This window comes from Phacochoerus africanus, chromosome 4 (genome assembly GCF_016906955.1).
Source record: "Phacochoerus africanus isolate WHEZ1 chromosome 4, ROS_Pafr_v1, whole genome shotgun sequence".
Lineage (NCBI taxonomy): Eukaryota > Metazoa > Chordata > Mammalia > Artiodactyla > Suidae > Phacochoerus > Phacochoerus africanus.
In genome coordinates, this window is record NC_062547.1 from 102,263,214 (window position 1) to 102,276,017 (window position 12,804).

Genomic DNA, 12,804 nt, shown 5'->3' on the forward strand with positions numbered 1-12,804 from the left:
ACTGGAAGTTCCTTAGGAACAAAGACTATTTCTACTACTCTCTTTTATTTCCTAGTATCTAGTACATTGTGGATATTTAACAAGTAGTCACAAAACCACAGCAGGTGAAGACAATACTGAATTTATTCCATATAGTCACTAACTGCACACTTAGCCTCCTTTTCTTAGGGCAGAATATAGTGCTGCTGGTATTCTGGATATAAAAAACGAACACACAAACAACCAAAAATACTATGAAGAACCAAAACCTAGACGAAAACTTTCAACTGATCTGAACCACAGAATTAAGTATTTCACTAAAAAAAATCCCCCTCATGTACAAATTTTTAACTGATGACTTAAACATATACATAATGGAGCCCTACCCTCACTACAACACACTATACATAACATGTACACACTGAGAGATACCCAAACACAATTCAAAAGTACCTTTTTCGACGGGGTAAGCTACTGATTAGTAAACATGCTTTATGTCCAGAAAAGAGTGATCAAATAACAAACAAACCCGAAATTACCTAAGTACCCAAAGGAAATGGGGAAAGCCGGGGGAAAAAAAAAATTGGTGGGGAAGGTGAGAAGGGCTGTTGCAAGGGAGAGATTATCCATGTAAAACTGTAGATAAACAGACTAATGAACCAGACTTGAGTTCAAAATAAGAATTTTCAATAATGAGACCTGTACAAATATGGAATGGGCTGCTCAAAGGAAGTGTGTTTCACATCACCACATCACCGGAGATGAAAAGGCACAGACTGCAGAATCCACTTGGCAGGGATATTCACTGCAGGACAAACTGAATGCCAGAGGAGAAGTAAGACTAGCTAGAAGTCTCTTAGATCTTGCAACACTATATGTCTGGGGCCCTAAAATACCACCTTGCTCCAACCCACTGCAGCATGTGCTCCCACTGACACTGCCGAGGGGAGAGAGAGGAGCAAAAAGATGTGTCCCTGTCATCCTGACCAGGAATTCAGAATACACATCCTGTGAAAACAAGGTCAGAGAGTAAACAATTTACAAAATCAATACTACACCATAGCTAAAATTAAATATATTTTTTATGAATCTAAATGTCAGTCAACACTGTCTCTATGGGCAAATGTGTTTTAGAGTCCAAATTAACTCAAAATAGATATTTGAAACATCCTGTTCATGAAAGAGCCTATGCGTATGACCTTTCAGGCTGTATTATTACTTCACTTTTTTCCCCTAGAATGTGAGTTCCTTTTACATATACTTGTATGCTCCCACAGATCTGCTTTATTAACAAGGCTACTTGGCTAACAGAGAGTAAGTTCTCTAGAATGCCATGACATTTTGCAATCAGAGACAGACTACTGCAATAAGTTAGGGCATGGACTACTCAAATTCAACTCCTACTCAGAATGGCTCCCCGTGTAACCTTGGACAAATCATTTAACCTGTCCAAGTCTCAGTTTTCCTATCTGAAAAAAAAAAAATGGTGAAAATGAGGATTACATAAAATATTCCATGTACAAGTACCATGTACACATTAAGCACTCAATAAATGCTCGGTATAATGATCAGCACATAATAAGTGTCATGTGAGTATTAAATAACTTCTGTCCCTTTTTCCAATTATTTTACGCAAAAAAGTCAGATATTAGCATTAAAAGTTGACTTTATATAAATAAACACTACGATTCCTCCTTTTCTTGTCAAAACATTAAAACGACAAACAGGACACACAAATTACATACCTGAAACTGTAATAATGAAATCAGGAATTTGGCTCTGGGACATAAATTTGCTTCTTCCAGATTTCTCCAAAGAAGTCCAAGAGTCAAAAGGACCAGTGATTTCTTCAAAACCACGGCAGCAAAACAATGGAATTCTGAACCTACGTCAGTTAATCGAACACGTCACATAGCCCAACATTTCTTCCCCCGAAAGCCCGTTCAGCTTCTCTCCTTTGCACTCTGAAGGCAACGCGCACCCAAGCTTATCCCCACCTAGAGCCGAAACTTTTCTTACTAGGCCCCGCTCCTCACTTCAACGGAGCATAATAAACCCTTACCGCACGAGCAAAGCGGGAAATAGGATGAGGCAATCTATAAATATCCTTGAGAGGAAGGTATTCGAGGGGACCACAGAGTGTCCATATGGTAGCTTAGGCGGTCCAGACAGAGGCCCCACAAAGAACCACCCAATCCAATTTAAGTGACAGACCGGTCGCCACCTCATCATCGCCCCGTTCACGGTCTCACCTAACACTCTGTCATGATTGCTCCGCGCAAAAAGAGCAGCCTCGGGACCTGTCCCTTTCTCTCTGTAGGTACCATTTCTTTCAATTGCCTACAGTCTCCAACTCTGCAGAAAGCTAGATCAACCAAAACCCACCTGGGCAATGATTCTCCTACAAAAGCTCTGTGTGGAGCTAGAGCGCAGGCGCACTTCCCAGGCATGGCTCATGTGACTGGAAGTAGCTGGATTTTGGTTCGCTCAGTGTTTGATTAAAAGGTCTTAACGTGAGTTGGGGGGGGGTAAGGGAACACCTACTTTGCGCATGTGCTCACTCCAAGCCTGATGGGAGTTGTAGTTCTGCCAATGAAGCTTGGAGGAAGCCGAACTGCGCTCTATGAGATCCCCGCCCTCGTCCTCACCCGAGCGAGTTCCCAGAGGGAGGGGCGGACCCAGCGGCCCCGCTCTCAGAACAGCGCGCTGTAATGCTGCTGCTGTGGGTGTCGGTGGTTGCCACCTCGGCCCTGGCAGCACCAGCTCCTGGGGCAGATGGGCTGAGGCAGGGAGCAGTTCAGACTTGGCCAGATGCGCCTAACGTGGTGCTAGTCGTGAGCGACTCCTTCGTAAGTACCGAGAGGCAGGGGAGGGGGTGCCACGCTACACTCCCTCCACCGGCCCACAGCCCTTCCTGTGCTGCAGGCTTCGGGGAGCAGAATCTGAGACTTTCAAACATGCTTTATACCCCAATGCAAAGTAAGAAACGTTTTGAGGCCCCGTACACAACGTACGTGCACCACATAAATATGCATATAACACAGTAAGTAAAACGCACTCCGATTAGCATCTTTACAAAAAAAGTTTTAATTGCTGGCTACGACCCACTAAATTATCTTACCACTAGTAAACTTTCCATCCATACACCCGCTTGATTCAGTTATGGGGGAAAATAACATTCTGCATCATCATAAAAGCCTGTTAGCTTTCCAGTTAGTGATCAACGTCATAAAGTATGAAGTTTTCTATTTATAGGTAACGATCTTGTACAAAGAAAATCCTAGGGAATCCACACCAAACTTTTAGAACCAATAAGTCTAGCAAAGCTATAGGATATAGGATCAACATATAAAATCATTAGGGAAATGCAAGTCAAAACCACAATCAGACACCAATTCACATCCACCAAGATGTGATAATCAAAAAGACACATTTTGGGGGAGGGGAAATAGAAAGTCTAATTTTCTTATCTTTAAAAGCAAAGTTGGAACACACAGCTTAAAAAAGAAAAAAGGACTCCAGTCTTTTATAGTCTATCAATATTGCTTTGATAGACTTTAAAGGGACATTTCTGGAAGCCCCATATTTGTATTAAAAGAGGTTTATCAAAAGATGAGCAATTACCTCAGTTTCATCCTTTCTTGCTGAAACACAATGCTCGTATGTCTAAAATTATGTCAATGACACTTAGAAAAAAGAAAGATTTTTTTTTTTTTGCTCCTTCCAAGAAGAATTCTTTAATTCCCAATTCCATTCCAATATGCATTATCTCCAACCCAAACATCTCTTCTAATATCCAGGCTCATTTATCTAGCTGCCTAATTGTTATCCCCACGTATGTCTTGCAGAACACTTTACATGCCCCTTAAATTATTTGAATGGCTGATCCTTATCATTCTTTAGGTCTCACTTCCTAAAGAAGCCTCCCCAGTTCACTCTATGAAAGTAGGTCTCCCTTCTTATTCTGTATCTTAGGTTTTTTTCAAAACACATATCACAATAATTTGTAATTATTCTTGGTTTATTTATGAGTATGTTTTTTGCCTTCCCCACTAGACTGTAAGCTTCATGAGGACAGGGACTCTGTTTTTATTCACCGTCATATCTCTAGATCTTTCACGGTGCCTGGCACATAATAAATCAATAAACATTGGCTCAATCAGTCCTTTATCCCCCTAAAGAAACTTTCTGGGAAGCCCTTTAACATATTTACTATCTTCAAATAGATCGAAGTATCACACTACATTGAATTTTCAATATTATGAACCAGAGAATGATAACAATCACTGTACTTGTTTTTATCTTTTGAGGATTCTTGGGCTTATCCTGAAGTCTTTTGCTGCTTGTGAATTTTATGGTTAAAATTACAGGAAATGCTTTTCTTCTTTTATTCCAGGATGGAAGGCTAACATTTTATCCAGAAAGTCAGGTAGTGAAACTACCTTTTATCAACTTCATGAAAGCACATGGCACTTCCTTTCTGAATGCCTACACAAACTCTCCAATCTGTTGCCCATCACGTGCAGGTATGAATACGCTTAATATTACTAGAAGTGGCCTCACACTGAAAATGTTTTCACAGCTTAAAAGATTATACCTGGAGTTCTCTGGTGGTCTAGTGGTATGGTTCAGGTCACTGCTGTGTTTCAGGTTCGATCCCTGGCCCAGGAACTTCCGCATGCCACAGGTATGGCCAAAAAAAATATTAAATTAAAATTTAAAAAATTGTAATAGCACTTCAGATACAAAAGAAGTCATGACAAGGTTCTTTTTAAAAAAAAAAAAAAAAAAAGATCACACCCAAAAATGGAGTAGTAAGTCATATTTGGCATCTCAAAAAAAAATTTTTTAATATATGTGATGTATGTTTTAAAGTATGTATTGGGCTTTTTTAAGAGTAGGAATTTTATCACCTAAAATGGTGTTTACTTTATGTGTTATCATTTCATTTCCCTGTGACTCATGACTAAGAATCTTATGACTATCCAAGCAAATTAGGAAACATCTTTTTTCCAATAAGAGTTCTGTTTCCAAGGAAATTTTGCAGTTAAGAGACAGAAAGTTGCGAGGGGGCTTCAGAGTATACCACAAAGTAGTTAGAACTTCTTACACATCTTGTTTATCTGTATTTTCTGTATTACTTCAGCTTACATGCTTTCTCTTACATACTTCTCTCTTTCTTCAATCTCAATTCACTTCTATCCCAAGTCTAATTACTCGCTTTTATTATAATAATTTAACAAATAGGCTTTTTTTTAAAAGTATAGTTGATTTACGATTGTCATTTTCTGCTGTACAGCAAAGTGACCCATCTCATATATATATATATATATATATATATATATATATATATATATACACATTCTTTTCTTCATATTACCTTCCATAATGTTCTGTCCCAAGTGATTGGATATAGTTCCCTGTGCTGTACAGCAGGACCTTATTGCTCATCCATTCTAAATGTAATAGTCTGCATTTTTAACCCCAAAGTCCCAAGTCCATCCCACTCTTTTGCCCTCCCCCTTGGCAACCACAAGTCTGTTTTCTATGTCTGTGAGTCTGTTTCTATTCTGTAGGTAGGTTCATTTGGGCCATATTTTAGATTCCACATGTAAGTGATCAAATAGGCATAGTTTAAATGGCAAAATGTCAATGATATTAAACCACGACTAATTGAGAAATAGGGGAAATTGCCATTTTTATAAATTCTATTCTCCAACAGAGTTGTTTTCTTTTTCCTCTTTCTAATTAATGATTGTTTGCTTTGGAGCCCATAAACAGCACTCAGTAATTTTCTTTTCTTCATAAGCTCCTGATGTCATATTCTCTGTAAGTTGAGTCATGAGTTCTTTCACCTACATTTTCAGCACAATTATATAATTACCAATAATTAAAGTAAACCTAAGCTATATTATAAATGACATTTCAATAATGAAGGACCAGATATATTTAAAAAAAAAACTTTTGTTAATTTTTTATTCTTTACTGAGCAAGTAGAATTGGCAGTGGACTAGGGTGAGGCAATGACTAGACCATGTCAAGCAAGTCTCTCAGTTTCCTTACGTACAGAGTGCTGCATGTGCTGTGTCCCTCAGAGGGTGATTCCCACCATCAAATGAGATAATGGATTTTAAAAGTGCTCAATGAACTCTAAATGTTTCAAAAATGTTAGGTGATCTTTTCCTGGAAGAAGTATGTTTTGGAGAGTTTGAAAGAGAAGGAATAAGAGTAATAAAAACTAACATTTATTGCTTTCTTACTGTGTGCCTGGCAATACTCCAAGTGCCTTACATGTCAGTTTATATAATCCTCGCATTTCCATAAAGGAGGTATTGTTATTATCCCTGTTTTGCAGATGAAAACTAAAGTACTGAAAGCCTAAATAACTTATTAAAGGTCACTCAGTAACTAGCATCATTTGGATTCAAACCTAGGTAATGCACCATTCTACTCCTCATAAAGAGTCTTTCACCTCTGCTAGATTAGAAAAGGATTTAACCCTACTAGGTATGTACACAGAAAAGGGGAAAGGAAAATGATTTTCTTCTAGTTTTACTGAGAAATAATTGACATATAACAATGTATTAGTTTAAGGTGTACAGAGTATTCTAAAGAAAATGAGAACATTTCCATGAGTTGAAGCAGTCAGATTATTAGGCTTATGTGCATCCACGTAACACTTCTAGCAATCTCTCACCAATATACAGCACAAGCTCCACTCTATCCTATAATGCTACCTTCCAAAAAACCAGCAACAATGAACTAATTACCAAAGCCAAGTTCCAAACTCTGGAGCTATTAACACGTGTGTCCCCAACATAACTACTGAGCAAATGATAAATGCCATAGTCAACCCATAATTGTTAAAAACCTACTATCTGCCTGATGACCAGGGTTTCAGAATCTGAAACATGCTTTTAGGGAGATAATTATAACAGTGTACTGAAAGCAAGTATGAAGTTCTGAGATAACATAAAGAAAAAGTACCTGACTCCAAACTCCATCTACATAGGCAAAATGTCACTCCCAGAAAGAGTGCTTATACTGAGTTACAGAGACAGACAGGGCGATAATCAGAAAATATACAGCCAGTACACCAAGGTGCAATATATCATCACTAAAAATTTCATTAGTCTGAATCAACATTTTCCACTAACTAGTTCCCCATCTTTGCTTTCTATTTTTTTCATTTACTTGCGTCTTCCTCAATTTCTGTCATCAATGTCTTACAGTTTTCAGTATACAGGTCTTTCTCCTCTTTGATTAAATTTGCTCCTCAGTATTTTATTCTTTTTGATGCAATTGTAAATAGATTATAGAGAGAATTTCTCTTTTGGACAGTTCTTCATTAGTATATTGAAATGCAGCTATTTTTGTATGTTGTTTTATGTCCTACAACTGTACTGGATGTATTGACCAGTTCTAACAGTTTTTTGTGACGTCTTTATGGTTTTCTATATATATAATATAATGTCTCTGTAAATAGGAACACTTTTACTTCTTTTCGTATTTGGATGCCTTTTTTATTATATACATATATATACACACATACACATATAAATTTTTTTTCCTAACTGCTCAGGTTAGGATGTATAGTACTATGTTGAATAAGTGGTGAGAGTGGGCACCCTTGTCTCATTCCTGATCTTAGAGGAAAAGCTTTTAGCTTTTTACCATTGAAGATGATATTAGCTGTAGGCTTGTATGTATTCCTTCTGTACCCAGTTTGTCAAGAGTTTTTATTATGAATAAATAATTGTCAGATGCCTTTTCTGCATCTGTTGAGATGATCATGTTTTTTATCTTTCATTTTGCTAATGCGGTGTATCACACTGGTTGATTTGCACACATTGAACCATCTTTGCATTCCTGCAATACATTCCAATTGATCCTGATGTAGGATTTTTTTCAGTGTATTGTTATATTAGGTTTGCTAATATTTCGTTGAGAATTTTTACATCTATGTTCCTCAGGGATCTTGGCCTGTAATTTTCTTTTCTTGTAGTGTCTTTGTCTTGTTTTGGTATCAGCATAATACTGGCCTCATAAAATGAGTTTGGAAGTATTTCCTCATCTGCTGTTTTTTAGAAGAGTTTGACAAGGATTGGTTTTAATTCTGCTTTAAATGTTTGATGTGGAGTTCCCGTCATGGCTCAGTGGTTAACGAATCCAACTAAGAACCATGATGTTGCAGGTTCGATCCCTGGCCTTGCTCAGTGGGTTTAAGGATCTGGCATTTGGTGAGATATGGTGTAGGTTGCAGACATCGCTCGGATCCTGCATTGCTGTGGCTCTGGTGCAGGCTTGGCAGCTACAGCTCAGATTAGCCTGGGAACCTACATATGCTGCAGGTGCAGCCCTAGAAAAGGCAAAAAGATAAATAAATAAATAAATAAATAAATATTTGATAGAATTCATCAATGAAGCCATCTGGTTCTGGACCTTTCTTTGTTGGGACATTTTTGATTACTAATCCATTCTCCTTACTCAGATTTTCTATTGGTTTGTTCAGATTTTCTATTTCTTCATGATTCAGTCTTAATAGATTGTATGTCCCTAGGAATTTATCCATTTCTGCCAGTGGTACAAGTCTTCATAATAGTCTTTCATGATCCTTTGTATTTCTGGGCTGTCATTTGTAGCATCTTCTCTTCAATGTCTAACTTTGAGTCCTCTCTCTCTATTTTGGAAAGCATAGCTTAGGATTTGTCAATTTTTTAAAAAAATTAGTTTTGGTGATCTTTTCTGTTTTTGTTTTCATCTGCTTCATTTATTTCTACTCTGATCTTTGTTATTTCCTTTTTTCTACTAACTTTGGGCTTTGTTCTTCTTTTTTAGTTCCTTGAGATGAAAAATTAGGTTTTTTATTTGATCTATATTTTTATTAATTTAGACATTTATAGCTATGAGCTTCCTTCTTTGAACTCCTTTTTCTGCATGCCATTGGTTTTATATGTGGTATTTTCATTTGTCTCAGGATTTTTTTTATTTTTCTTTTTGATTTATTTTTTGTATCACTGAATGTTCAGGAGCATGCTGTTAAACTCCACATATTTGTGAACTTTCCAGTTTTCTTATTGTGATTGATTTATAGTTTCATGTCATTGTGGTAAGAAAAGATGCTTGATATGATCTCAGTCTTACTAAGTTTATTGATTTGTTTTGGGGCCTAAAATATGATCTTCCTGGAGAATGTTCCATTTGCATTTGAGAAGAATGTCCACTCTGTTGCTTTTGGATGGAATGTTCTGAAAATGTCTGTTAAGTCTATCATGTAGACTAACATGTAGTTTAAGTCCAGTAATTCCCTTATTGATATTCTGTCTGGGAGATCTATTTCCTGTTGAAAGTAGGGTATTAAAGTCCCCTGGTATTATTGTATTGCAGTCTGTTTCTCCCTTTAGGTCTGTTAATATTTGAAGAATGATTTATTGAATAAACAATCACAGCTGTAGAAAATGAAAGAAAAGACAGTACACTTAAGTTTTTTGTGGCAAGCCAGCACCATGATGAGAAATTGGGAAAATCTTTGAGGATTTTGGGGAAATGAGATCTATACTTCATCTGACTGACTTAGAAAATTAACGAGTAAATACTCACTGATTATTTTATGCTTGAACGAAGACTCAAGTCAGACAGGCTTTATATTTAATTCCAACTGTATTTACCTTAAACAGCTTAAACTGTAAGCCTTAGAGACTCACCTATAAAATAGATATAGTAACTCATTTCAGTTTTCCCCTTGGTAAAATGAGGTAACAATCAAAAATGTTAGGTAAAACATTTACATGAAGGTATATCTTCTTGCAGAGCACAAGCTCCAAACTAGTAGTCTCTTTTCTCTCTTAGTATAATTATCTCAATCATTAAAACAAACTGTTAAGCTTTACACTGATCTCATTTTCCCCCCAGCAATGTGGAGTGGCCTCTTCACTCACTTAACAGAATCTTGGAATAACTTTAAGGGCTTAGATCCAAATTACACAACATGGATGGATGTCATGGAGAAGCATGGCTACCGAACACAAAAATTTGGAAAACTGGACTATACTTCAGGACATCACTCCATCAGGTAAAAAATAAAAAATAATTCTAATAGGTAGCCCTCTGCTATAACACATACACCCTTCTTGACATTTATTTCTCCACAAAGGTGAAAGTAAATCTCTTAATCCCTTTATTTTGTTAATTTAGCTAAATCGTTAGTTTTCTTTAATCTTCTTAAAATATTAAAATTATGAATATGCTGATAATTTTATTTTTCTTAAATATTAAAGGTCTATAAAATTGTTTAGTCCATGATTTATTTTCATTTAGTTATATAATGGCTACTTTATTTTCTTTACAATTTGTTCTAAAGACCATAAATCTGAGTTCCCATTATAGCTCAGAGGTTATGAACCCACCATAAATCAGAGTTCCTGTTGTGGCTCAGAATGTTGTGAACCTGACTAGAATCCACGAGGGTATAGGTCTGATCCCTGGCCTCACTCAGTGGGTTAAGGATCTGGCATTGCCGTGAGCTGTGGTATAGGTCGCAGATGTGGCTCCCATCCTGCATTGCTGTGGCTGTGGCATAAGCCAGCAGCTGCAGCTCCAATTCAACACCTAGCCTGGGAAATTCCATATGCTGCAGGTGTGTCCCTAAAAAGACAAAAATTATAAAGACCATAAATCTTCTTGATACTTGCTCTCTTGTCACTTCTCTCCAACTTGAGTCTATTCTAAGTTGTTTTGTTTTGTTTTTTCTTTAATTTTACTCAGTCCTGAAATTAAGCAACCAAGCATAGTGGATAAGAGTAGAGATCCAGAATCAGATTGCCTGCTTTGGAATCTTACTTCCTCTGTTTACTATTAACCTATAGTATATCTTGGGAACATTATCAAAGCTGATTTTTAATTTCTTTCTTGTGGGGATTGAATAAAATATGTGCTAATTACTTGAGTTTCACCAGTTTCTCTTTAAAATCCTTCTAATTTTTGGAAGGTAAGGTTAATCCAAAGTAAGATAGAAGTATTCATATTATCCTACTTGAAATTGTTGTCTTTCTTTGTTTCCTCAGTCAGTCCAATAATAAAGAGAAATTTAGGGTTGAATACCTTGTACTCCATATCACTATCATTCTCTTTGTGAGATGTTTAAAGTACAATCTGAATTTTATTCCTCAGAGGGATAACAATTCCTGGAGTACATGGGCCTGTTTCTCTCTCTCTCTCTCTCTCTCTCTTTTTTTTTTTTTTTGTCTTTTTAGGGCTGCATCCACAGCATATGGAAGTCCACAGGCTGGGTCCTACTGGCCTATGCCACAGCCACAGCAACACAGGATCCAAGCCGCATCTGTGACCAATACCACAGCTCACGGCAAAGCCAGATCCTTAACCTACTGAGCAAGGCCACGGATTGAACCCACATCCTCATGGATACCAGTCGGGTTCGTTACCTCTGAACCCACTATGAGAACTCCCCTGTTTCTCTTTTTCATTACTTTATTCCAACTGCCAACATAGTGCCTGTACATTGTAGGTACACAATTAAACATTTGTTTAATGAATGAATGGAATAAAAAGTTATGCTTATTATTTGATATACATTGATATTCTCTCTCACATACGGTCAAAAATCAATAAAATGAAAAAGGCCACACTGGTATTTGGAAGATCAAAAATGGTTTTCAGTATAACTGCTTGCAGTATATTTTTATTTACTTACCTCCTCACCAGAGCTTAGGGAATTGAAATAAGCTATCAAGATTATTTGTATTAGTGGTGTTCATACCTACATAGTCATTTGACCAACAGATTGGCCAAGGTTCCTATTACTAGCATGTCTGAAATCATTACATGAATTATGGCACATTATCTTTCAGATTTTCCTGTGCAAGTCTAAAAATGGGCATCAGGGAAAAAAAGTTCTCTCAACATCGAATATCGTAAATAGGTACATATGCTATTTTTGATATACTGACTCTCAAAATCAAAACTCACTTTTATAACTTTTTGCTGCCTTTCCAGTGAAATTGGCCATTTTTGAACCTTCTTATATTTTTCAGCCAGAATTACAAGTTCCTTTTGTTTCTTACTAAGAGTCTCTGTCTTTTTTTTTTATTATTTGGCATCAAGTGACGCTTTTTTCTTGTTCCAGTTTAGGGACACTAGTCCAGCTATGTGTCCATTCCTCTATACGCTATGCTACACCAGACTGGGAACTTGAAGGGCTACACACGTGTTTCTTCCAGACAACTGTTAGACAAGTGTTGGTGGTACTACGCATTAAGATGCCGCTTTCTAACTATAAGACCAATCCAAGTTACCTACCCACGATCGAATGAGTTTACACTGGATTATTTTAAAACTTCTTCCTTTCTGAAGTTTTTTGACTTCAGTGAAGTACAGTTACGTGGTTTATAAAGTCCTGATATCAATCCGCTCCCCTCACATTCTGGGTATTGCGCTTATAGGAGGTTTGATTAGATTCAAATTTGCTGTATCTTCTCGGCAATTGAAAGGAAACGTGTAGTTAATTCATAGGGTGTTTTGATCATTTTCGCTTTGGGGTAAAACTTCTGTCAATATGTGTCCAGTATCTGAAACAGTGGTTCTCAACTAAGGGCAATTTTGATCCCAACAGGACCTTTGACAGTGTCTGGAGACATTTTTGGTTGACACCGCAGCGGGAATGCTGCTGCCACCTAGAGGGGAAGGGCCAGAGTTGCAGCTAAGCAATCTGCAGTGCACAAGACAGCACCCCCTTCCCCAAATGAAGAATTATGAAGCAGATCAGGTTGGGAAACTTTTATCTCATCAGTCTGGTCTTAGGAATGTCAC

General features: G+C 37.2%; 2 protein-coding genes across 5 annotated transcripts in view; one reads left to right on the forward strand and one right to left on the reverse strand.

The window, feature by feature from the left end:
* SKIC3 (SKI3 subunit of superkiller complex) overlaps nt 1–2,484 on the reverse strand; it is an 85,791-nt gene extending 83,307 nt beyond the window's left edge. For 2 of the 3 annotated variants that reach the window (XM_047778310.1, XM_047778312.1), the window contains exons 1-2: nt 2,232–2,287; nt 1,725–1,864 (exon numbers count right to left, since the gene is read on the reverse strand). The gene's annotated coding sequence lies outside the window, so the exon portion shown is untranslated. Of the gene's footprint in view, nt 1–1,724; nt 1,865–2,231; nt 2,288–2,364 lie in introns of those variants that run through there. The other variant, XM_047778311.1, reaches the window with a different exon arrangement.
* A 94-nt stretch (nt 2,485–2,578) lies between these two features.
* ARSK (arylsulfatase family member K) overlaps nt 2,579–12,804 on the forward strand; it is a 45,026-nt gene continuing 34,800 nt past the window's right edge. For both annotated transcript variants that reach the window (XM_047778314.1, XM_047778315.1), the window contains exons 1-3: nt 2,579–2,828; nt 4,376–4,505; nt 9,892–10,051. In XM_047778314.1, coding sequence (XP_047634270.1) covers nt 2,691–2,828; nt 4,376–4,505; nt 9,892–10,051 — 428 coding nt within the window. In that variant the 5' untranslated portion in view covers nt 2,579–2,690. The remainder of the gene's footprint in view (nt 2,829–4,375; nt 4,506–9,891; nt 10,052–12,804) is intronic.